General features: G+C 39.4%; 2 protein-coding genes across 3 annotated transcripts in view; one reads left to right on the forward strand and one right to left on the reverse strand.

Moving 5' to 3' along the window:
• Positions 1–365: 365 nt before the first annotated feature.
• rps10 (ribosomal protein S10) lies at positions 366–4,445 on the reverse strand. Its single transcript, XM_042405508.1, has 6 exons — positions 4,339–4,445; positions 3,740–3,889; positions 2,387–2,561; positions 1,166–1,243; positions 779–834; positions 366–451 (listed from the first exon to the last, which is right to left on the reverse strand). The coding sequence occupies exons 2-6, from the start codon at positions 3,887–3,889 to the stop codon at positions 410–412; spliced, it is 501 nt and encodes a 166-aa protein (XP_042261442.1). The 5' UTR covers positions 4,339–4,445; the 3' UTR covers positions 366–409.
• Positions 4,446–6,578: 2,133 nt separating this feature from the next.
• Positions 6,579–26,503, forward strand: part of pacsin1b (protein kinase C and casein kinase substrate in neurons 1b) — a 30,877-nt gene continuing 10,952 nt past the window's right edge. The window contains exons 1-2 of one of the 2 annotated variants that reach the window (XM_042405507.1): positions 6,579–6,825; positions 16,834–16,966. The gene's annotated coding sequence lies outside the window, so the exon portion shown is untranslated. The remainder of the gene's footprint in view (positions 6,826–16,833; positions 16,967–26,503) is intronic. The other variant, XM_042405506.1, reaches the window with a different exon arrangement.

Raw genomic sequence — 26,503 nt, forward strand, 5'->3', positions numbered from 1 at the left:
TGCCTTCCTATTTAGACAACCTGAGTGACTCACAGGATCTTGTGTTTTATGAATAGAGAGAAAAAGAGCACTTGTATCCAAGCACTTATCCTCCTTTTTTTGCCACCTCATTAACGATCTAATAATTCAGCAGCGATTTTAACTGCAATCTCACTGACCAACCTGAGAGGCTCCTGTTTCAACTGGTCACCGTTATTCTACACACGTTCTTCTAAATGTCAAACTGATGATGTAACTTTCATCTTCTCAGCATCACAAAGACACGTGTGCTACTAGAACACACCAATTGTTCATTTTTAAAATCATAATACACACACACAAAAAAAGTCACATGCCATTAACAAATAAAACTAGAAGTGGACATGTTGTATTTTGATTTTCTTTATTGTACAGAAAGAGATTGTAAAATTTACTGAGGCTGCTGTCCTCTGCCGCGTCCAAAGCCACCCCTCTGTAAAACAGGAAGAGTTTTGTCAATACATCAGTCAACCCGAGTAGTAAGTTTTTATGACTGCAATATACAAACTAAATTTAGCTTGGCAATCCTTACTGAAACCAGTGTGTAACCGCACCCACACACTAACAATGTTTCAAGGAGGAATGTTGAGCATTTATTGTATCGTTGCTCAAGATTATTTGTCATTATCGGGGAAAAAAAAATAAAGATTCAGATTCAAATAAAGACCAGTGGTTTGCTTTTGTCATCAATGACATTTGCATAGCTGCAAAAATAAAATTTACAAAAATAATACAAAGTAAAAGTGTCAGCTGTACTTACGAACTGGAACTCTGTGGCAGCTCCGGCACCGGCCTCTGCTTTCTTGTCAGCACCAGCTGAAGGAAAAATTACAAATGGAAGTTGGTTAACAACAATTATATTTTTAACTTCAAAAACATTGGCCACAAAAGGCTGTTAGACACACATAAAATTCAATAACTTATGCTAAAACTTATTATAAACTTTCCTTTAAAATGTGTGTAATTGTATTTAAAATGTTTTCTTTCCAGGTTACATCAATTAATTCTCCTGTTTTATAATCTCAAGAATCAATTGTCAGCTTTCCACCTTGGATCCTTAATACTGCATGAAGCTCATTTTAAACATTTACACATCACAAAACCACATAAGCAGTTCAGTGACTAGTATTAGTAGCTCTATACATACGGGGTGCAGCAGATCGCCTGTATGCGTCTCTGTCGGCCTCTCCACGGTTAAGGCGGGCGGGCCTCTCTCCTTCCATTCCTGCAGAAATAAAAACAAAAAAACATTCAGCTCAATTTCCACATCAGTTAAAAGATTATTTTGCTTAACAAAAAGCATGAAGTCATAACAGGAAATTCTGCGTACTTTAAATTTTAGAGTTGTTCTGCTCTTTTGTTTAGGGGTCTTACTAAATATGTTAGATAGGGGAGCAGTATGCTTTTTAAAATGTGGCCTCCGGGACTCCTTTATAAACAGATTATTCATGACCTTTTTTTTTTTTTGAGGGAAAGATAAATGCAGAATGTGTTGCTGCAGCAGACAGTCACCATTTTGTCTTGTAGCACTACATTTCCTGGGGATGTTCTCAGCTATCCCAGTTTCATGTTAGATGTTTAATAATTTTAAGCCTCAGTTGTTCTGAATAGAGTGTCTGATGCTGCAGGACCACATTTCAGCTTTAAATCAAAGACTCTGCAGTGTAATCAATACTGTAGCTTGAATAAACCCCCAAAGAGAAAGATGCTAGGAAAGTATCAAATGACTGTCAAGAATCAGAGGACTCAAACCAACAGCTTATTTAGTTTCCTTTATCATGTAATCCAACATCTTGAGCTAGATTAAACATGACATTGTGATGTACTGTTTAGGGAGGATGGTTATGTAGCTTGTGATTTTCATCTTACATCCTGCCCTACCTATTTAATCAGCAGAAATTGTTAAGAGACTTGACTGGTGGCTGGATTTGCATTTTTCAATCCTGTACAGAAGTTATATATCATCTCCAGCTAATACAGAGCTGGAAACTATCCAGACGTGGCGCTGAACTCATAACACAGACATGGCTGCAGCCTCTGATGTTAAGCTCAGTGGAATGCGTCCACTCAGCAGGTTTACATCAATACCTAATGACTACATGTCTGTCAGGCAGGTCCCAAAATTAACCATCAGTGCTAGATTTAATCCTGGAAAATAATTTGATGTCCTTTAAAAACTAAAAAGCAGAAACACATTGAGACACATTCATGGTATCGCTTGATACTGGCTTTAGAAAGCGATATTTGTACACTTGTTTTTTTCTACCCGTATTCTGCACACTGTGGGATTTGAGAAATAATTTACGTTCCAACTGAAAACAAAGTAGTTGTTGGTAAAAACATGTCAGCGGTATATCAGAGCGCTTACCCTTGGGCCTGGGCCTTGCGGTCTCAGGGCGGGTCTGGCGACGCAGGGTGGCGGGCACAATCTCGGAGGGAAGGTGGAGGAAGTCTCTCAGATACTGGATACCTTCGTTGGTGAGGTACCAGTAGAAGTGACGCCAGGCAAATTGCTCCTTGACGTACCCACAGGACTTCAAGGACTGAAGGGAAAAGCACAGACGTCACACAGTTATCACATCATGTAGACAAATAAAACACCAAATCATTTGGTGTGAGCAAACAGATGGTAAATGAATCTTTTCATTTATAACTGGTGACATAAGGTGTCCAGTTGAGTTTCACTGAAATGACACAAGAACATGCACTTTTTAATTAGGTATATTCTTCATTAGATTTCGTTGTGCAAATTTAAAAATACAAGTTAAACTATACAAGCTGCCAAAGTTTTAACATAAAACACACATGGCTCTCAATACAATGGAGGCAGTACTCATAATATTTTTGATTAGACTCTTGCTTTTGCTTGATGAGCATCACCTGTTTCTCCCTGCCCATGTGTCCATGTCATACTTCACACATTGTTTCACTGTCCTAATAAATCTGGCAATCCATCTTGACAGCCATGTCCAGCATTAGTGCGCTCTTACATGTGTTTTGTTTCTAAATGAATAGCTCATTTAATTTAAGTTCCATGCCACATTTTCCTCCCAGGTCATGTGAGGACCTCCTGCAGTTTGGGAACCACTGCTTTGACAGAATAGAAACTTAAAGAATAGGTTCACAATTTTTTCAAGTCTGTCTTTAAACAGCAGTCAGGTGCCCATATGTACACTGAAAGAGGTTTTCTACGCTGTCATCATTCCTCCTGTTCATACTGGCTATTAAAAGATCTCCTTCAAATGTGCTTTGAATGTAAGTGATGAGGGCAAAAATCCACAATGTGTCCACACAGTCATTTTGACTAAAAATGCATGTAAGAGTTTATTTGAAGTTTATATGATGTTTCAGAGTTTGTTGTATGAAATGGATATCTGCCACATTTATAGTCTTTTTTAGCATCAAATCTCCTCTTCCTGTTTCTTCAAACACTTTCCCTGTTGAGCTGCGGTGGTAGTAATAAAAAGAGGAACTTTGGCACTAAAAGGACTAACAATGAGCCAAATCTACTTGATTTAACTAATTTAATTATGCAGGTATCTTCTAATAGCCAGCATGAACAGGAGAAATTAATATGGCAAGAAAAACTGGTTTCAATTTTCATCAACAACATCAAGTTCACCTGAATAGATAAAGGAAACCAAACACTTAATATACTATACTGGCCGGTGTTTTAGCCCCCTGAATATCACTGTTAATCTCTCATCACACAGTTTCTCACCTGCATCGCTTTCATCACATGAAGGTTGGGCACATTCTTGTCAGCAAGCTCGGGATGCTTGGCCAGGTGGACATCTTTCTTGGCCACCATGACTCCCTCCTTGAAGAGGAGCTCATAGATAGCAATGCGATTCTTCTTGGGCATCAGCATCTGTGTTAAACGACGAGTTGATAATTAATACAAATGCATGACAGCCAACGGTAGCATGATAGCTAGCTAGCTAGCCGGTTAGCCCACTTAGCCATTTCAGATGAAACTGAATCTCTGCAGTAGGAAATGTGTTTTGCTGGAGATGTTATAAACCGACACATTATGTTTTTTAAATGTTCACAACACTTGGTAGACACGTTTAACTCTAACATTTCTGAAACGCGGCCTGGAGGATACAGAGGAAAAATGGCAGCCGTTCATGAGCATCAGAGCCGGGGTTACTTCCCCACTTCTAAGTCTAATATCAGCGATTATACACCGTTAACGGCTAAAATACGCTCACGTATCTCATTATGATAGTAACATCTACCAAAAATCAAACATTGGTGTTTAATAGCACGAGAGATGCTGAAGATATATTTAGATTACTACGCTGGTAATTTCTTTACCTTTCCACTTGTTAGGGGACCGGAGCCGGAAGGAACGGCTGTCGTTGTTCGGGAAGGTTTATCCTCTCGCCCCGAGGCTGCCGGAGATGTGCCGCCCCCTGCTGATGCGGAGTGGAACACCAGCACGGTGACACTAGCAAATAACAAACACCAAGTTATTTTAAAGAGTTGTTTTATTATTTTTTTTTTTGTTTGTTTGTTTGTTTTGTTTTTAGTTTTTTTAATTGTATGTGTAATTCACATAATATATATATTGTATATTTACAAATAAAAATATCAACGTTTTGGCTGATAGATAGATAGATAGATAGATAGATAGATAGATAGATAGATAGATAGATAGATAACTTCATTTTTATAGCACCTGTCATACAAAAAAATGCAGCTTAAAGTGCTTTACAACAAAAGAAATTACATGCACTGAGTGCTTCTCACCCAGATAGCAAAATTAATGTGGCCCAGATCCGGCCCACACCTGACACTTTCGGCACTTTCATCCGGCCCACATACCACATGGAATGATGGCACTTGGGCAGTCTGCTCCTGTTTTCCAAATGTGGGCCACAAGCAATCCGTATGTCAACCAAGAACAAATCAGATAAACCAGAACTGGCCCACATCCACAATACACATACCTGAGAGCACCACATCTTTAACAAAAAAGGCCCACATTTGATATGGGATATTTGGGCCGTATTTGCTATTTTACATGTGGGTCATTTCAGGCTCACATCCATTTTGTCCAGGCCAGAAGAAGAAGGCCAGCGGTGCTGCATCATTGCCTGAACTGGCCCACTTTCGTATGCTAAATATTCATACCTGTATAATCTACACAATACCGGTATATACTGATATATATTCCTTAACCATTGCCTACATCCAAATGATCCCCTGATGGGATCAGAAATGAGATGATTTCCTAGTAACAAACAGCAGGATGCAGAGGATCAGCTTAAATATACTGACAGCAAAAAACACTGAGTGAACACCAGTTGAGTCTAACCATTATTTTCATCTTTGATTAAGCTGTACAGTTAGTCAATTCAGAAGCAAAAATTATTATTTTAAGCTACATAATGTCAGAAAATAGTGACATCTTCAAATTGCTGTCTGACCAACAGGCCCAAACACTCAATTTTCAATTATATAAAACAAAAAGAAAAGAAGCAGCAAATTCTCACATATGAAAAGCTGAAACCAGAGAATGACTGACATTTTTGCTTGATAGCTGACTTAAGTAATTAATCAGTTATCAAAATGGCTGGTGATTAATTTTCACTTTAAGACATGATTAATTGACCAATATTTTCATCTTAACAGACTTCCTATTAAGGCTGTCATGATACCAGAATTTTAAACTTTGATACAATAATAGTGATACTCAATACCTCTCTCAAAAAGAAAAAAAAAGTCCTAGGCACACAATATAGGATCTTTTTTTTTTAATGAAATTTGCCCTGGCTAAGCACCACATGACCCACCAGTTACATGGTAGATTTGTTGCTAGAGAGAATAACAGCCACAAGTTGAGGACTAGTTTATTTTTCTTCCCCATTGTTTCATCTGTGCAGCCTTGGGTTGAAAATCTGATTGTATATCTGTTTTTTTAATAGTTTCGGTATTTTGGATACTTGTATCGTATTGTTTTAAACACTCGATATCGAAAAAGTATCAAAGTATCGATAATTTTGACAACCTTACTTGTAAATGATTTTACAACCAAGTCCAGTTGCCTTCGATTCAACCCTCCTTAGATAACCGTGACCTGCATGACTGAGAATATTATCAGATACATTTAAACATCTAAGATAGCTGCTATTAGCTGTCTTTACAGTGGGTGTTCTGATTATAGCATGGATAGCTAACCTGTACTGTCACCATAATTTCCTTTCTTTTTTCTGTCATCTGTCTAATCATGAGTTCATTTCACTCACCTCACCCATATGTAAAATTCTTCAGTTCAGTTTTGTGTGTTTTATTTTCTTTCATTTTTGTACATTTAATTGCTTGATACGACTTGTCTCATGGTTACATGTGTGGTTCTGAAATGTTTAAATGTAGTATGTAAAATTTTTAAAAAGCGCTTCCCGGAAGAAGAACCGCTCATTATGGTTGTCTTGACAGCGACTGGCGGACCCTAATTTATTTCCTAGGATAGCGACGGAATGACCCGCTCTACTCTGCTTCTGATTGGCTAGTACTCGTTGCCTGTGTTGGTTGGGTTGGTTAGGTTTAGGCATGAGGAGTATGATTGGTTAGAGTTAAGGCAAGAACTTCCGGGTAAACCAATCAGAGGCAGAGCAGGGCGGGCTATGACTTCACCGTCCTAGGAAAAAAAAAACAGTCTCGTCTCCCGGACCATCCCCCATCTGACGGCTCCTTTCAGCGATATACTTACCGGCGACACAACGGAGGCAGACCCTGTTAATGAAGACAGTGATTACATTTAAAAAATATACAAAGGAGCTGGATTATAATCTCGTGTCGGTATGTTTATTTTTGATATACTGCAACCAAATATCAGTTACCAACAGCTAGCTTAGGTTTGTTGTACATAAAGTAGCTTAATTTAAAGCTAATATTTGGCTGAACCGTTACATCTGCTGACGGCGAGAACAGGCATTTACCAACCAGTGTAAAGCTCTCAGTATTAAAAGTGAATTGGGTTTTTTTTAAAGGGAAAGTCTGTAAATTTAATCGCTATAGCCTTTCTGTCAAACCTGCAGTTTGTGTTGAAGTGCGGGAGATAACTTGAACCGCTGCCAGACTATAATTTACTCCTGCTTCACGACACTTATTTAAAATCAGAATGAATCAGCGTGTAAATACGTTTAGTGTGATATAAGAAAAGACATCTGTGAACATTTTTTAGGAGTTGTTATGTAGATGAACATGCAGTGAGGAGCGGAGAGCCAGCAGGCTGTGCAGGCTGCAGCAGCAGAGGGCTGGGAAGGATGTCTAAAGTCAAAAAAAAAAAAAAAAAAAAAAAAAAAGCCTGTGCTTCCTCCAGAACACCACATTTCTTTGATTTATTATTGGAGAGCAGCTGGTAGAAGCTCTCAGGTCAGAGCTGATGTGACTGACCTCCATCTGAACGCAGCCTCACATCCCTGACTGAGCTCTGTCCACGGTTCTGAACTCAGTCTGATCACTGATGGACTGTTGCATGTTATACACCAACAGGCTGCCGGCCACCCTGTGATACCTGGAAATGGCTGTACAAAGATATAAAAGGATAAGGCTGATTTTCTATAGTTTTCTTATTGTCAACAAATCTCATGCGCAGAGCCAAACCAACAATGAACTCATCCTACTTAAAGTATTGTGTGTGTATCCAAAGCCTGAAATCGTGTCCCTCTGTGCCGTAGACCTCTGTTGTTGTCAAAAAAACTTTAAAAAACATGTCATTGAGCTTTAACGTTGCACTGGGTAACATGTAGATCTGCAATGAGTAGTCAATTAATTGAGCAACAGAAATTAATCAACTATTTTAATAATAGGCTAATCATTTTTTTAATCAAAAATGCCAAAAAATTTGCTGGTTTCAGCTTCTCAAATGTGACAATTTGATGCTTTTCTTTGACATACATGATAGTAAACTAAACATCTTTGGGTTTTGCACTGTTGGTTGGACAAAATAAGACATTTGAAGAAATCAATTTTGACTCTGGAAAATTGTAACAGGCAATTTTTAAACTATTAATATTTTACAGTCAAATCAATTAACTATTCACGATTAACAAATCGATTTACTATCATGTATAACAAAGAAAAGCATCAGTGTTTCCCCTAGAATTTTTTTCAGGCCTGGTGGTACGCACCGAAAAAACCCTAAAGAGACGAGGCACTCGCATCACGTCGAGAGTTTCCCAGGCAACGACACAGAGGTTGACTCAGAACAGTGCCGCACAGAGGCTCCCAAATGCAAATGATTATTGATTTCTGAATGAATGGATGTTTTGCGTTATTTTAGCAGTAAAGAAAAGATTTTTTTGGCCCGGTGGGGCCTCTCGTTGGCCTGGTGGCCCACCAGGCCTGTACAATTATGGGGGAGACACTTAAGCATCAAATCATCACATCTGAGAACCAGCAAATTTTGGGCATTTTCGCTTAAAAATGACTTGAATGATTATTCAATTATCAATATAGTTGCCGATTCATTTTATGTCAAACAACTAACTGACTAATCATTACATATCTACACGTTACCCGGTACAACAATGAGGTTCATTGACGTGTTTTTGATGTCCGTGTTTTTGGACAACAATGGAGGTCTACGGCACAGAGAAGAATACGATATATCAGGATTTGGATACACACACAATAGGCTACTTGTAGGTAGGATCAATTCATTGTTGGTTTGGTTTTTCCCATCAGAGTTGTTGACAATAAGAAACATATAGAAAATCGCCGGCCTTATCCTTTAAGCAAATACCATTTATACCAAAAGTTTGGTGTTTTATGCCATATATGCAAGTCAGTTTATTTAAGAAAAACAACATTGTGTGGTTCCTCCACTGATTTGACACAACAAAGATCTGTTTACTTGTCATATGAGGAGTACTGCTCAACCTGTGAAAATAATTGCATAATGTGGCTCTGCAGGAGCTTTGTCAAGTCTTAGAAAATAACCCTGATAATACCATCTGAGAGGTTTGGAGACTACACATTTATAACAGAAAGCCTGTGTCACAAACTGGAGGTGTTGAGTGTGAAAGAAAGCGAAACAGGCTATTGAGTTGCATTATGGGAAGTGTTAGGTCCAGTTTTTGGAGCTTGCTTTATACTGTAGGGACTAAAGATCAGGATATCTCTACCAAGTCTTCCATCTTGGTGGAAGTGCAGTTTACCATATTGTTAGAGTACCCCTTCAAAGTCACTTTATTGTTTTTGTAGTCTTTGCTGTAATTTTCAGCTTCCCATATGCAGGAGAAAACACATAGTCTCCCTGCTCAAGTACATTTTATGTCACTCTGAGTAGGAATCCTCTGCCTCCTACACTGTTTGTTATGAGGAAATCATTTCATTAATTGTAAATGTTCAGTGTTTTACATCATGGAAATAATCATAACTAAGGGTCAGTCATAGAGAGAGAGGCATGATTGGATGTATGTGTTTCAGTCTGCACACATGTTAAAGTGCTTTTGTTTGAGTGAGTGCCTAACTGGATTAATTCATGTGACAAATTAGGGACACTCATTTGATTTGCAGCGCCTGGTTCAACTCCTCCCCATTTCTGTAGCACAGATGACAGATGAAGGGTCATTGCTAATGTAATTAATTAGGCGAAGTCCTAAGTTGCCTTTTTCTTTCTTTGTATGTTATTCCCAGTGGGCATAAATGTCACTGTTTGCTTCCAATCTCCATTTGTACTTACAAGCTTGGCATGTCACATCTGGTGCTCACGATCCCCGTCTGATGTTATATGATTGAAAGAAAGCAATTAATCTTGCTTATTCTTTTCTATGAGTCCCTTTTGCCTTTGTAACCAAGGACATGGCCTCAGACATCCAAAGCTTTTCCATCTATGTCTGGGGTTGGATCAATGTAATTAAAAGTTTAATTTTATCTAATTTCCTCCGAGAATTACCACAGCACATTTGTTCCAAGTTATTTATTAGTCTGCCTCTGAGATCTGTTGAAAACTAATGAATGTAACATTTACGGAAAAACACTCAAGTCAAAAATGTAGCTCATTCAAATGGAAAGGATCCTCATCAGGCTGCCTCCATACGTGCTCGGTGCAAACAGTCTGGATGGCAAGAGAACAGGGCTTTGGCTTTGGCTTTGGCTTGAACTGTAAGGTAATTGGAGCCAGAGATCGGATCCTCACAGGGGATCCTGGAAGAATAGGCAGGCTGCATCTAACTATAAAGGAAGGAACTCTCTGTCTGTATGTATGTCTGTTTGTCCTTTGCGTATTTTGAGAACTGTTCATCCGATCGGCTTCGCACTCGGCGGGGGTATTGCTAAGTCAGTGTCCTGAGCAGTGTCGAATTTGCTGCAATTTGGACACACGACACATTTAATATTAATAAACTTTGAATAAACAAGTGATCAGCGAGCCGCTCAGTTCTGCAGCAACGGGGCTTCAGGCTTATCTCCTGCCTTCTGCTTAGAAGTTGGTGAGTTCACACCTCACAGCTTTATTTTTGGATATTTTTTTATTTCTAGGGTTGCGACTAACGATTATTTTAATTATTAATTAATCTGCAGATGATTTTCTTGCATAATCAATTAATAGTTTGGTTCATAAAATTTCAGAAAGTAGTGGAAAATGCTGGTCATATTTTCCTAGAACTTAAGGTTGTGTTATAGGCCTATTGCCTGTTTTGTCCAATCAACAATCCCAAAGATATCCACTTTTCTATCATAGAAGACTAAGAAAGTCACCAAATATCCATATTCAAGAAGCTGGAACCAAAAAAAATGTATTTATTTATTTATTTATTTTGGCATTTTTGTACTGGTTAAAATCTAAAAAACTCAAGACTTGATGATGGTGCTAGATAAAAAAGTTAAGATCTTACAATTAATCCTGAGGAGAACATGAATGTCTGTACAAAATTTCATGGCAATCCATCCAATAGTTGTTAAGACATTTTGCTTAAAACTTAAAATGTCAACCTGCTCCTCAGAAGGATTCATCCTCTGAGGTTCATGAATGACTAATTGATTCTGAAAAGTTGTGCTGATAAATGTTCTGTTTCTGCAGTTAATTGAGTAATCATTTCAACTTAATACATTGTCTATATATAAATAATCTACTGTATTTGCGTATATATACGTGGGAATTGTGTTGCGTATGAGCTGTTCTAGAAACATCTTCCCAGATGCTGATTAGAAATCCCCCCCTTGTGTCTTCACCTTCTGACTCAGCTGCACCGTGAGTTTAGATTCTGAATCAGCAGAATCCCCCCAGCAGGCCGCACGGTGCAGATCAGCAGCGAGCGGCTTCATGCCGACACAGTCTCGGCGTGCAGCTGTTTTATCCTGAGCAGAAACTGAGCCTATCATCCATGTCCCTGCCTGATGATAGATTCATAAGCAGATAGATGGGTCCTAATATTTTACTGTATATTCACTTTTTAAAAACTTTTTTTGACAATTTCTCTAATCGATGTACTCTGTTCTTGTGAAATACCAAAAACTTTTAGGTTTTCATGGGAGTTGGGCATGACATGCAACAAAGGTCCCTGGCAGGAATTGAACTGTGTAGCTAGATGTAGCTTCATTATAAGGAGTCAAAAGTCAAAAAGGTTGTGAACTGCCATCACAGTAGCAGCCTTGTATGACTGCCAGTGAGTTTCATTGAGCCAGTGATGTGGGATAAGTAGTTGTAAATCTGCATCATGTGACGTGCATACTTCCAAATTCCCGAGTGTAATAAATCAGTCTGTGTCTCCGGGACATCTCTGCTACATCACAAAAGCCATCTCACAGCTTAAGAGGAACGAGGAGAGGCTATTAGAGGTTGTTGGCTGCAGGTCTGCTTTGCTTCTCTGAGGCAGGGGCGTGTCAGATTTATAGTGTCAGCGAAGTGCTTTAGAGCCAAAGGAGGACGAGCGAAGAGGGCTTGGTGTTGCCATGGTGACTGTCAATGATGGGGTCTGTGTGTTGAGTGTACAGGATGTCGGACTATGTATGTGCGTATTTGAAAACGACAATGTTTTCCTGATTAATTGAGTAACTGTTTAGTGTATATTTAGTGTATGTTTGTTTAATTTTACAATGATGGAAACCAGCCAAAAGCAGCAATTGTTCACATTTGAGAAGCAGCAGGTGCTTTGCCTTTTTTCTTGATAAATGTCAAAATTGACAAAACAATCAAACCTCAGTTTTGTTAACTTTTCTGGAACTTTTGATCGTATCACATGATCTTCATGGAGTCTGCCCAGTTGTTAAGGAACCACCTTAAGGGACTTTTCTTCCACTTTAGCTTAAAAGTTGAGTTTCAGAATTCATACGTGACCTTGGAAACAGGCAGTTGACAAAACCACCTCGCCTCAAGGTCCATTTATTAGCTGTTGTGGAGCTTTTGATATTATCAAATGATCTTCATCAGGAAATGCAGTTCTCACAGTTGTCGTGAATGAACTTTGAAACTCAACTTTAAAGCCAACGTGGACAAGAAGAAAGAAACCGTGGAGATTTGAACATCCACAATTTCATGACAACTGGGCAACAATCTATCTGCTGATGAAGACCATATTTTACACGACTGAAAGCTCCAGAACAGCTAATAAATGAGGTGAGATAGTTTTGTTGTCTGCTGTTTCCAAGGTGAGAGAAGTCCTTCAGGTGGTTCCATAACAGCTAGGCAGACTCCATGAAGATCATGTGATATGTTCAAAAGCTCCAGAAAAGTTAACAAATGGACATTGAGGTTTGATTGTTTTGTCAATTTTCATAATTAATTTATCAAGCACCTGCAAACACCTGCTGTTTAGTTTTTTTAATTATAAAAATTGTTGTCAATTAAGTTTTTGCTGTTCAACTAATTGATTAATTTACTAATTGTTTTAGCATGGATTGTTTCAGTATGAAAGTGTTTGTGTGTGATTTGTGTGTTTGCTAATAGGTATTACTTGCTTATGCAACATAGAAAGAGCAATATTTGCGACACCTGCAGTTTAGTAAATCATGCTGTATTATAAACTCAGAGTTTTCACTTTGCTGATTGAGCCTTTGCAGTTTGCCTTTACCTGACTGCATCACTGATTGTGTTTCCTCTCAGTGGATCTCAGTTCTAACAGCCAGACATCAACAGAGGCTTTCTGTGTGTGTGTGTCTGGTGGCTATTAGCAGCTGCAGTCTTTGAATGAGTCACTCCCATTTTACCCACTGATATTCCTGCCCAGTATCAGCTTCCCTCCGTTGAGGACTGTGTGTGTGAGCACTTTGACTCCAGCAGCTGAACCAAGGGCTTCAATAAACACCCTGTCTACCCTGCCACTCCGCACCGGGCAGTGGAAAAAAAAGGTTATTGATTACAGACAAACTGGAATGGAGAGCACAGAGGTCCTCCACACTAGAATTGATTGAATTCTTTTAACCCTGGAGTATGAGAAGTTGGATTTACACAGAATACTAAATGGTGTTTACATCCGTGCCAAGCACACAAATTTTGTAGCCATGACTTGAGATTTTACTTTGTTTCCCACTTTGATCAGCAAAAGATGTCAAATTAAAGAGTGGTGATGTTAGAATATGTAGTAGACGACAGTTTGAGACTCAGTATGTCAATTTTAAAGGTGAAGTTAAACTTTAAACTATATCAGTAACTCTAGTCTTAGAGGACTGACTTTTTGAATTCTTTATTTCATTTGAAATCCTGTATTTTCAATCAAGTCTCTTTAAATTCTAATGGTTTTCATTGGACTGCGTTTTGGCGGCCATACTGGAAGTCCACAGCAACTAGTGTTGGGTTGCAAACCTCAATAATTTTTGAGTACCAACAAAACTATGTATAGAACAAGACTTACGGTCTACAGCCATAGACATTGTCATAAACCAAATAATTGGACAAAGTAAAATGTTGACCTAATAATGCTGCTAGATAAAAGGTGAAAAAGTGATTAACCAAAGTTATGTCAGTTCAGCCTGAGGGAGACATGAAGGCGTGTGCTAAATTTAATGGCAATCCATCAAGTAGTTGATGAAATATTTCAGTCTAGACCAAAATGTTGGATCGACTGACCAACCACCAGACCGACATTGACATCCTCAGAGCCACACCCCTGGCGTGGCAAAACAAATTTCAATACTAAAAGTTGAGACTAAATGCTCGGTCAGATTCTTGAACTTATGTTTATTTTATTCTTTATGTTTAATGTTTATTTAGTCAGAGAAGTTTCACTCTCTTCTTCAGAAACACCTTCATCACATTCTAGGTTGGGCTCTGATTAAAAGAAACAAGGACATATGACGTGTCGTCCATTCAAGCTGGAAGGCAAATGTGTTTATAGCTGTTCCAAACGCCCACATATTAAAAGCGTGGTGTAAAGTCTTCCATCATGGGGAGAGTTGAGACACAATTATGATTCAAATGGAGATAACAGCACACACTTTCAGAAAGTCTTTCCTTAAACGCATTCATCATGTTTCACTCGTTTGTACACACCACAGATAGATAGATAGACAGATAGATGGATTGTCAAGCACTTTGTTTGAAACATTGACCTCAATCAGTTACACACATTCAGACCTGGAAGCTGGGATTTGTTTGCCACTAAGCAGCTCAGTGCTCAGGGATTCAGATCATTTCTAATTTAACAATCTGAACTTTTAAATGTCATGCTGTTTCTTGAATTTGGAGGACTTCAACTTGGATATAATATCTAGACATTGTAAAAGAAGAAAAGTTATCTGTTGATATGTCCATGAGGGCACCATATGTGTTTTTTTAGAAGATTTATTACACAAAATTTATTACCTGTGTCTAATGACACGGTGAAATGAAAGTGAAATGGCCCTCCCACTAGCAATGTCTCATTCTGGTCCCTCTTCCGCTAAAACGCCCCACCGCAACAATGAAAAGGATGTTGTCAAATCACTGCAGGAAAACAGACTCAATTATAAGATTGTGTTTTCTATACGATCACCAGACCTGCAGCCCTTTCAGTTTTTCTTTTGCCTGCACAGTGGCCGTAAATTACTTCCTGCAATAATGGGATATAACACCGGGGTCAAATGGAGCAAGCCCCGCGGGGAGAAACAAGATTAGATGATACACAGATGGCACATGCTGGAGAGTCGTGCATCTGCCTCTATGGATAGAAATTACCTTTATTTGAGATTTTTTCAGGACTTAAAAGGTTTCAGGACACATTCCTGATCAGCATCTCTGCAGGTTTTTATCCTCTTTTGTATGATCAGTGGAAAAAGGTGTCAATATGCAGCCTCTCTGTCCATTATCAGAGGACTGTAGAGTCGCTGTTTATGGATACACACCTGTCTGCTCTGATTCATTTTATTCTCAGCGTCACACTAAATAACAAAAGAGCTTTGTGTATTTGTAAGGCCATTCATAATCCATTTTTGAGAAAAAAAAAACTGCGCTCTCCCTGGATAATTTCTGTTATTTTGAGGATGTTAGTATTTTTTTATTCATTTATTCATGCCTCATGTATTTACAATATTGACACATTGCGGCTCATACATCTTTCTCTCTCAGTTGAAGGCACTCAGACTATTCAGCCTTCACACGTAGCATCCATTGTACATCAGCAAATCTGTATTGATTGAGTGCACGCAGCACGGCTGACCCGATGCCCCGATGTTGACTCATCACTGTCTGTCCTCCACAGAAAAGCCTTTATCTAACCACCTGTGAGACTGTCTCCTCTGTCCTTTCTGTCTTCCTTTATCTCTGTGATGAGTAACTTTCTGTCCCTTTCTTTCCATCCCTCTATCAGTCTGTCTATCTCTCAAATCTCTTCTGTCTGACTACAAGGAATGTGTGTGACAAGGGAGAGCCTTCAGTCTCCACCCTCCCTCGCACCTAGCTAATTATTGATGGCCCAATGTGTCTTCTCAGGGATATGTCAAGGTTCAGTCTCGCAATATGTGTGTGCGTGTGTGTCTGTGCACGTAAAAAGGCGTGCTAGCCCGCAGGATGTGTCATGGTTGCAGGTGAGCAGTAACGCTCTTTGACTCCAAGTCGCAGATGTCAGTTTTCCTGAAGCCTGTCAGATATTACTCGGAGAGACGCTGTCGAGGACTGAGAGGCCGCAGGGAGGAAAGACCAGGTTTAGTAACTGCTCTGATCTGTAATGACACAGTCTTACTTTTAGGCCGTTACAGTTGTATTTAACGCAAATTTGTTGTGGTGAGCTTCTACCGACAGGTTTCTCGTCAGCGATATAAGTTGAATTCTGACTCGAGTGAACGGATGAGTTTGTTTCTTTTTGTATTTAAGTGTTATTTCAAACAATTCATATTCAAAAAGAGCCAAGAAAGTCATCTTAGGTGAGGTTCATGGACCTTGATCTTTGTCCTCTCCCACTGAAGGAATGGATCCTTGGACACCCTCGGTATATTTTTTAAGACACACATGCTAATGTGAATAAGATGCAGCCAAACACTGTATCTTCTAGCTCTGTAGCTGATCATCTGAGGCTCTGTTTCCTGTGTGGATAATTGGCCTCCAAGTGACCTAAACTTGTCACCCTTTGCTACCACTAATCAATTAGATATTGATTGCACTGTGTAAAGGCTGTAGCTGCTAAAAAATAGGTTTGGACACTTATTTAAGTCTGCTTGTGTCCAGAACTTCTGTAATTATTGATGATACATGAATATTGTAGAGAGACAGTTATTCTGCTGCTTTGACCCTCATCGCAGATCGTTATCGCAGGAATTTTAAGTGCATTGTCTTGTTGGATATTATTATTTGTTTTGATACCGCGGCAACGCCATTTCCTGCATGTGTTTGACCAAGGAGGTGCTTCTGAGAATTTTTCAACATTGCGTTACTTTTTTTCATTCATACAGATACACATATTTGTCCTGGGGAGTTGCACAACAGCTACAGTCCTCCACTGCTGGCTGTTAAACAACACCGTGACAGCAGCTGTGGGCGAAGTGCCTTTTATCCAAGCTTCCTCAGTAACAGCTGTTGAGGGAGGTGAGGAGATTCTCTTCCGTCATTCACATTTTATTTACCTGCAACATTCATGTTTGCGGCCCAGACATCCGCTGAGGATGCAGGATACTTTTGCAAGGCTGGAATTGTTTATCGGGGACCATCAGTAGGAATATTGCTCTTTGTGAAAACTGGAGATGAGCATATTGGTTCATAAAATAAATTCCCTCAGACACACCTGGGAAGATTACTCACTCATGGAGCTGAGGTTTAGATTGCTGTACACAGTGTAGATGTGTTTTGTGATGTTGGGATCAACTACCTGCGTTACATTTTTGTGGCCTAAAGATATAAAACTTAATAGACCTAAGGTTCTTCTTCAGGTCCATAGATGTCCTGCTCATTTGTATTGATCTTTGCGTTTTATAATCCAATTGTCTTGACAGTAATGTGAGATTACATCAAACCTTAAAGAGTTCTCCACGTGAGTCTGGTTGGTCATCTCCTCTATCTGTTTACACAGCAGAATGAATTATTGATGAGTATGGCTCTAAATATAGGACTTGAATCTGATGAGGGCGGCAGCAGCAATACAGTTTGTCCTGAGGGGGAAGAAGTGCTGCATTTGAATAATGTGGCCAAGATCTCACCGTACAGTAAGTGTCTGTGCTCAGAGGGCAGAGGGCAGCTCCAGTTAGAGATACAGCAGATGTATCGGTGTGTGTGTGTGTGTGTGAGAGTATATAAAGATGTAATAGATAGTGGAAATTAGTATTTGATGGGTGTAATTAGTTGGCTTTTCAAGGAGCACAAAGAGCTACTGTGTGACTGTCTGAGCGTGAGAGAGGTGATATAATTTGTTTGTTTGCTTGCCTGTCTTTGAAGTGTGACCTCATTTTTCTCTAACTCTTTTGGAAAATGTCAGGCAGCCTTTTTTTTTTTTTTTTTTGTTCTTGCTATCTTTCATCTGAGTTGTCAGTATGATGGATGCACTGGGGGGGAGTACACTGGTGTGTTTCATGTGCTTTATTTAACAGCTCTGTCATGAAAGTTTAGCAGTTGTTCTTAACACATTTCACGTTACTGATGAAGTAACTAAGCGTGATGTGAAAACATATAATATCAATAGATTCTGAATTTTGCTTGTGTGTGTTAATTGAACTTTATGTGGAAAAGACATGATTATGATAAAGGATTATTCACAGCAGAGTATTGTTATGTGTCTTAAAACATGTCTGGAGGGGATCTTTAAATTCAGGCATCCCGGGTACAGCTGGGTATCAATACTTTTCCAGTAATGTTCAAAACTTACTTGTGCTGATACCAGAACAAGAATTTGCTGAATGTCTTAGCATCAGGACTATAAACATGTTTTTCCAAAAGGTATTTTTCCAATTTCCCCATTTAACACATGTAGATCAAGTGCCCAAAATTCTGTTATTTTAAGGCAGTTTTTTTTATACATAATTAATCACTGATTAGTATTTATTCTTGATTGGAAAATGAGTGTTGTGTGGATAAATATTTACTGCACAGCAAGTCAGTTGTGATTAATGACCATCATTTTAATCTGTAGTTATTAGTCGGGTGTCTAAAACAGCAGGAGAAATGGTTTATTATGATAAAATCTATCTGATAGAGAATGTATTGTTTCAGGTTGTGTTCACTGTAGAGTTTAAAATGCAAATACAAGCTTGATCGGTTTGTCTTGTTCCATCCTGCTGACATTTCATACTTCCCTGAGACTTAGTGACCTAGTTGAACACTTCTGCTTGTTCTATATTTTGCTGTAACTTATCTTGTTGATTGTGTGAAAAAAAGTTAATTTATCTGCAAGAATGCATTTAAAGTTGGGCTAAAAAATGGGGGGAACATGGGGTGTGCAGCTTTATTAGTCCATATTTTACACTGTGTGCTTTTGAAGAACCTTATCTATTAGTTAATAATGTCCTGAAGTTGACATTTGTGCTTTCACAAAATGTAGATTTTTGGAAATACATAAATTCTGGCCATGGGGGGTTTAACTGTGGTATCGTAGGAAGATGTAAAGGTTTTGGGATTAAATAGGAATGCACCGCTCCAACTTTTTCTCCTCTGATTCCAATTTAGATACTGAGTACCTATCCCATATCTATCCAATAGTTGTGGTCTTTTTAAAAATCTGTATACCTCACATTGGAATCATTTCTTTGTAAGGTTATTGCTGTTGTACTAAAAACTGAACTGCTGACTTACTGAATAAATGTAACTGAGAACGAAAACACTGATATGCATCCCACTGATCAGAGCGCTGCATCCCTGGGGTTAAATTCCCAAAAAGTACCATCATTTTTACATTATATTTTTACTTAAAGTTGCAGTTTTTGTATGACTAGAAGCTCAGAAGGGACTTTGTTCCCAATATCTAAAAAAGGAAAAGGAAATATTTGAAAGAAATAGAGGTTTTGTGAAATTGGTGTATGCTGTGATACTAACAATTAGTTCACAGCTATACCAAAGGATATTTTTAATCCATATCCTCTGTTATGGTCTTCTTTATATCCATCTATCAAAACCATGCTCTTCCTCTGCTTGCTTTTGAAGTATATTTTAGCATGATGTGTGAAATCACAAGTGCAACAGAGATGGCTTTTGCACCACTGTAGATTTTCTCACCTTACCCATCACCACTGTGACCTGTCTGCCCTCCACCTCACCTGTCCTGCTCACATCTCCGCACAGAGATGATCAGCAGAGACACACAGTAATGCACCGCCGTCTGCAGTCCGCCGGGTCCTGTCTCAGCGTGACAGTCGGGCCGTCAGACTGTGACATCATGCCAGTCTGGTTGGCTGGGTGATGGAGCTCCAGCTGAGACTGCGCCAGAGGTCTCTCTCTCTCTTTTGTCGTACTGGCTGTTGGAAAGCAGAGGATGTCTTACTTCTGAGATAACGATTGTGCTTTATATAACGCTGTCGAGGAGCGGGCTGGTGAAAGGTTGTCCTCACAGCTGCGGATGTGGGTTACCAGTGCAGTAGTGATGACAAATAAAAGTACAGTCATAGATTTTTTTCCTTGATTGGATTTGGCTTGGCTTAACTTTTGTTCTCGAACTGATAAGTTGTTAATTATTAATCATTTTATTGCTGCCATGTCAACAGCATGGACCTGATCTCTGGTCTCGCTCCAAATTCACAACAGCTTACGCATATGTATCTCAGGGTCACCTCCACCCTTCATGTCCTCAGCTCGATACCGTCATAAATTTAAAAACCCCGCAGGCGCATATTTTAGATAACAGAGCTTTTGTAAAACGATGATGTAAGTCTTGCTAATTGTGTCCTGTGTGGCAGTAAAGTTAACTATCTGTCACCTCTAACCTGCTCTCTGATCATTCACTGTAAATACAGCCCATCAAACAGTGCAGGTACTGTCATTAAGATGTATTTTACATAAGTATGTTGCTTTTGTCAGGCATATTTGTGATCATAAGTTATGATCATGGATTAAGTTATGTCTTATTGCAGCGGTGCAGGATATACAGTCAATGACTGTAACCGTAACTAGCTGAGACTCTTTCTTTACCACTCCTGACCAGATACGGGCTGTGATCCACAGTTTTGTTGAACAAGACAAAATAAGACATTTAGCTTTTTCTGGTTGTTTAGATATTTTTGTGTGGATAGAGATCTGTACCAAAAAGACCTGAAAATGTGACTTAGTCAGTTAATGTGAATGAAGTATCAGATTCCAGTCATTACTGTAGAGGCTACACTCATTATTTATGTCTCTCAGCACTTAAAATATCCATGACTAATAACTTCAGTAATCTTCCCTAGTTGTTGCTGCTTTTATAAAGTATATAAATTAGTGAAAACCTGCTTTAATTGTTTTTTTTTGGCCACTTGGGGGCAGCAGAGCAAGCTGTAAACACATCATTGACATATTAGCAACTTATTAAGTTGATATGGTGAACTTTGGGATGTGACTTGATGAATGTCCAATATTTTCTTACTTTTTACCGCTTGTTTGGTCTCCAGAGAGAGAGAGAGTCCTGAGGGAAATATCCAACTGTTCAGCTGCTAAATTCTCCACTATGTTCACCAGCTAGTCGCTAACTTTGTCTGTCTGCCATTAGGTAGCGTACAGTGGGTTTATCAGGGCTTTTTCACTGAAAACAGGGATCTAGGTTGATGAGAGGTGAGAGCGAATTGAGCCATAAAACTAAAACAAAGAGCTGAAGAATGTTAAAATGCTCCACTGAGCTGAGGGGAACTGCAGAGTCAGGTGATTCTTCTTAGTGGGTTCGTGACAACAAGTGACACCCTTCGCATCATGCAGAGTCATTTTATCCGTTGTTACAGTACAAAAACACGAGTGCAGCTTTACTCTCTTCTAAAATCCTCACAGTCTTTCCTTATGTCTGTCTGTTACTCTCTTCATATTCTTCTTCACCAGTTTAACCAAAGTCTGTTCATTAAACACACACGAATCCACACCACAGTATCTCCAGTGCCTGCTCATGAACACAAACGGCCCCCTCTTCTCCACTCCCACCCCCCCCACCCTCTTTTCTCTCCCTCCTCTCTGTCCCTCTGGCCTGCTGCTCTGTCTGAGCCATTCAAGCAAAACACCACAGGATTATCCCCTCACTCATTGAGAAACACACACACACACACACACTTTGCACAGCGCTCAGTGCTCCGGGCAGAAAGATCTCAGATCACAGATTAGAGTGACCGGCTCCTCGTCCTCCACTCTGCACGCTGATGCTCCATCGCTCAGTCAAAAATAAACGAACGTGAGGGGAAAAGGAGGAGGAGTGGAGGAGAGGGGCTGACTGCTGGAGGAGCCCACGTGTCTCTGTTCTCCTAGCTGCAGCCTTAGCCGCTGTTAATGGAGGACTGGGGGTAAGCTTTTGTTGCTTTAGCGGGGGGCTGTTGTTCTCCTTTTCTGCGTGTTGGCAGTCTTTGTTTCGGTTCAGCAGAGGGGTTTGACTCTCTCGATTGCGTTGATGCCGCCGGCTCGCCGTGCTGTGTTGTGAGTCGTGGTGCTTTTTGGTGCCTGTGCACTTGCTTTAGAGGGATGGGGGATTCCCGATGCTCTTGCTCTTGTGTGTGTGTGTGTGTGTGTGTGTGTGTGTGTGTGTGTGAGGGTGCTGGTCTTGCAGTGTTGAGACTGCAGGTTGTGCTGATGAAAGAGGATAAAGAGTGGAGACTGAATCAAAGAAATGTGGTGTGACTAAACCTCAGAGCTGCCAATGTTTGGGTTTGTGTGTGTGTGTGTGTGTGTGTGTGTGTGTGGGTAGGTATTGGTGTATTGTTTTGTCTGTTTACAACAAATAACTCACCGAATAGTGTGCTCCAATTAGAAAAAAAATGTCATTTCTGTCTTAATTTTATCTCTACTTGTTGACTTTGATGTAAAAGTAGAGGAAGCTAGTCGGTGGTTGTTTTCCTACACTGCGCTCTGCCTTTCTGCAAGGGGCTATCCTGAACAAAAGCCTCCTCTCGGCATGTAGCTAATGGATTAACCAAGCATGATGAACACCCACTTCTCTACCCCACGCTGCATCCGACCGAGGCATTTGTTTTGCCTGTTAGGTATGACCGCTGTGGAAATTCCTCTCAATTATCTGGATTTTTGGATTTTGGAGTCTCCTCACTTCCCTCTCCCCCATTTCATCTTTCTCCTTTATTGTGAAAGTGCTGCTCCATCCATTGGTCCATGGTTGACCCAAATACCCATGCAGCTTTCACCCCTCCCCCTGACCTCCTATCAAAACACATCACTGCTCCTTCTCTTTCTATTGTTTCAAAGCTGTTTTCTGCATCAAACCCTTAATCATCAGCAACAGCATTGGCTTTGTGAAGTTTTTGTTAATAATAAGGGCATTATATCGATATTATATTGATATCGCGATATGAGACTAGATATCGTCTTTTTGGATATCGTAATATCGTGATATGGTATAGCCTAAGTGTTGTCTTTCCTGGTTTTAAAGGCTGCATTACAGTAAAGTGAACTTACCAGACTGTTCTAGCTGTTCTAATATTTGCCTTTAACCAATTTAGTCATTATATCCACATTGCTGATGATTATTTATCAAAAATCTCATTGTGTAAATATTTTGTGAAAGCACTAATAGTCATCCCTACATTATTGTTGCAATATCAGTGTCAAAAATATTGTGATATTTGATTTTGTCCATATCGCCCAGCCCTGAAAAAGTTTACAGTGGTGAGGGAAACGTGGTCAAATCTTTGGTCGTCAATCCAAAATGTCACTCCTAAATCACACTATGAGAAATTTAAGAACACATTCTCACAATGTGACTGCTGCTACGACCCACGTCAGATTATGACATGAAATGACAGAGAATATACTTAGGGGGAAAACATATTCATTCTCTTTAATTTGTTCATGGCAAACAAAAACCAAAACAATGGAGGTGAAACGGAAAAGAACATTTGTGTGATTTTGCTGTATTTTCAAAACAAATGAGCCACGCAGATGGATGACACTAGCTGATGACATGTCTCTGCTTTCATATACTTTTTTTTCAATTTACATTGTAGCACATAATCTGGCATGCCTCATGTTGATGTTGCACAGTATGACGCAGACTGTGACCATTTTATTATATGCATCTCGCACTATGTGACATGCAGTGAACTTTAAACAATCGTTGTTGTCTAAAGTCACAGTCTAAAGGTGCCTTTACATCAGAAAGATACCACTATCATGTCTGTATGAGAAATATACAGCCACAGTCAGCTGTCAGTTAGCTTAGCCTAGCATAAAGACAGGAAACAGGGGGGAAAAGTCCAAAAGTCATCATATCTTATTTGTCTAATAAACCAAAAACCAAAGTGCGAAATAAGTTGCCGTGACATCCTGGAGTGCCATAGCCCACCGTAAAACCACAACTTGTCCGTTTTACACTTCAGTCTTTGTAAGGAGTAAACAAAAGACATGTAATGTGTTAATTAATGAGCTTTAGAGGTGCTGATAGGTGGATTTGTTACCTTTGCACAGAGTCAGGATACCTGTTAAGCTATTTATGCTAAGCTAAGCTAACTGGCTGCTGTCTTCAGCTTTTTTTTTTTGAACAGACACAGATCTGCTCATCTACCTTGGTAAGAAAGCACTTTTCTCAAAATGTCAAACTGTCCCTTTAACATACAAAGTTTGTCATTCATCAGAGGTTGGATGACATCATTTCTCAGCATACTCTCGTTGTTTTTTGTGGCACTGCCGCATGCAAAACACATCAGTACAACACCACGGAATACATCCTTCTCAAACGCTCACAGTATCATCTATTTATTTTGCATTCCAGCAGAGGCTCCGTAAAACCTGTCTCCATGCTGCAGATGGCATTTCACTTGCCTGATAAGAGTACTGTCAAATAACTCTTCTCATTGTTTTGTTGTCAGTGCGAGTTTATTCTCTAGTACATTTGCATCTTTATGTTGCATCTTATCTGGATCTGCATTTCTGTTATGGTCATGTGTTTTGCTTTTTGTTTGTTGCTCCTACCTCATCTACACACATTCATATCTCCCCTCTTATTTTTTGCATTAGCTCTGTGTTGTATCACCTTTTGTGATTTATGCTTGCAAATATCTAAAGTAAACAATGTCAGGCTTTTTGTTATGTTATCATGTCCTGATGGGATAAAATGTAGCATCTCAGTAGCACAAGTGAAGAAGAGTTATAAAGTCAGCAAACTGACTCAGTAATTTTATTTATACTGAATAGTCCAATATCAGAAATCACAAATTTGTCATAAGGGGAGTTACAATCTGTACAGCATACAACACCCTCTATCACACAGTAATATCTGTCTAAAGTTTAACCTAGTTTAGCCACAATTAGCTACTGGTCTTACCACAAATTGCTGATTTGAAAAACGACCTTTCAACTTTTCCATTTCAAAAAATTAGACCTGCTAACTTCCAGGAGAGAAAGTTATTTTCCTGAGCTGAGCAACAGCAGATGAGCAGATTTTCACATCAGCACAACTGCATTATTACATAAATAAATGTGTCTGTGATCAAACTAATACCAAACAGAAGTTTATTGTGATGTCTCAAGCAAGTTTCAAGTCTCAAGTTATTGATAATGCATCTAAAACTCTACAGTATATTTTGGAAAGTGATAATGTGAGGATAATGATCCTTGAAGCCCATTTAAAACAAATGTACAAAACCTAAATCAACCAGTACATGTTATAAAATGACACAAATTGCCTTTTGTTTATTTGCTTATCTGAAATCTGATGACATATATATTTTAGGCATAATGGTGGTTATGATGCCAGATCACATTAGTTTTTTTATGTCTGTTCTTCACTGCTGTTCACAGAGATTTATTAGTTTCTGTAGTAATTTCTTGTTTCTGAGATGACAAACAGAGACTCTCTGTAATAAGGTTTTATGAAGCTGTAATACACACGTTATTGGCTGATTACCATCTACTTAGAGCCCACCTTAATATCAGTAGGCTGTGTGAACGTGTGGCAGTTCAACGGTGTAGTCCTTATTGAAATTGCAGTGTAGGCTGTGAACTGAACCTGAACTGGTGGAGGTGAGTATGGCACTGATGAGGCTTCAGCAGCATGGGACCAATGTCAGCGTATATGCAGCCTGCCTGTGTCTTTGCCCACTTATTATGCTGGAGGTCTCCAGCCAATTAGATACAAGTCACTGCCTTCTTACTCTGAGGATGGGTATATCCAAAGTGCTAAGAAACCAATGAAAGTGAAACAATTTATTATGTTTACCAGTGCTGGTGTGTTGGCAGGTAGCTCCTGGGCTATAAGAAACCTTTGATTCTCCACAATAGACTTTTACTTATAATGGAAACCACTGTTTATTGTAGTAATTGGTACCTAAGTAGACAGGCAGCTGGCAGACAGACAAACAGTACAGGACAGGATAAGACAACACAAGATTGTCTGATTGGACCACAGTCTCTTTCCCCTCTCACCTCTCATTTCGTGCCCTCGTTTCAGCACAATGGTCGTCATTAGTAATCATCACAGCTATTAATTTCTGCCGCAGCATATGAGGCCTTGGGATAATGTTAGTTGATTAGAATGAGGGAAGATTAGTCTGCAACTATGCTCCAGTTTTCCGACAGAGGCTGGACGAGTCGATGCCACTGAAAATTAATAGCCAGTCATTACATCTATTGACATAGTCATCTCAGGGGAGTGGAAAGAAACAGCCGGAAGCACTCAGGTTATGAGGGTAATATCAGTCAAGTCAAATGCTCTGCTGGTGAACTGTTGAGTTGCCCTGATGGCAATCATACTGACAAATACCTTTAGTTTTAAACTTTGCACTAGCATGTATTGGCTCATTTAGTCCGGTTACCTCATATAGTATCTGTTTGCAAATTGTACATGTTGATAAAGTTGTCACGATTATAGGATGATGATATTAGCATCGATTGACAGAAAAGTAATTTATCAAGCAAAACTGCCAAACAGTCTTTGGTTCCAGCTGCTCTTCTGCGTTCTAAATTATTGTAATTTGAATATCTTTGGACTTCTGACTCTTCATCAGACAAAGCTAGTCATTTGAATACGTC

This window comes from Thunnus maccoyii, chromosome 3 (assembly GCF_910596095.1).
Source record: "Thunnus maccoyii chromosome 3, fThuMac1.1, whole genome shotgun sequence".
Taxonomy (NCBI): domain Eukaryota; kingdom Metazoa; phylum Chordata; class Actinopteri; order Scombriformes; family Scombridae; genus Thunnus; species Thunnus maccoyii.

What these genes read in the sequence shown, in the direction of transcription:
- rps10 (XM_042405508.1), bottom strand. Translation starts at nt 3,889, where the DNA reads ATGCTGATGCCCAAGAAGAATCGCATTGCTATCTATGAGCTCCTCTTC. An exon ending in CGCAAGGCCCAGGCCCAAGG is followed by an intron (nt 1,244 to 2,386) that starts GTAAGCGCTCTG and finishes TTATTTCTGCAG; the next exon opens with GAATGGAAGGAGAGAGGCCC. An exon ending in CAGGCGATCTGCTGCACCCC is followed by an intron (nt 835 to 1,165) that starts GTATGTATAGAG and finishes TTTTTCCTTCAG; the next exon opens with CTGGTGCTGACAAGAAAGCA.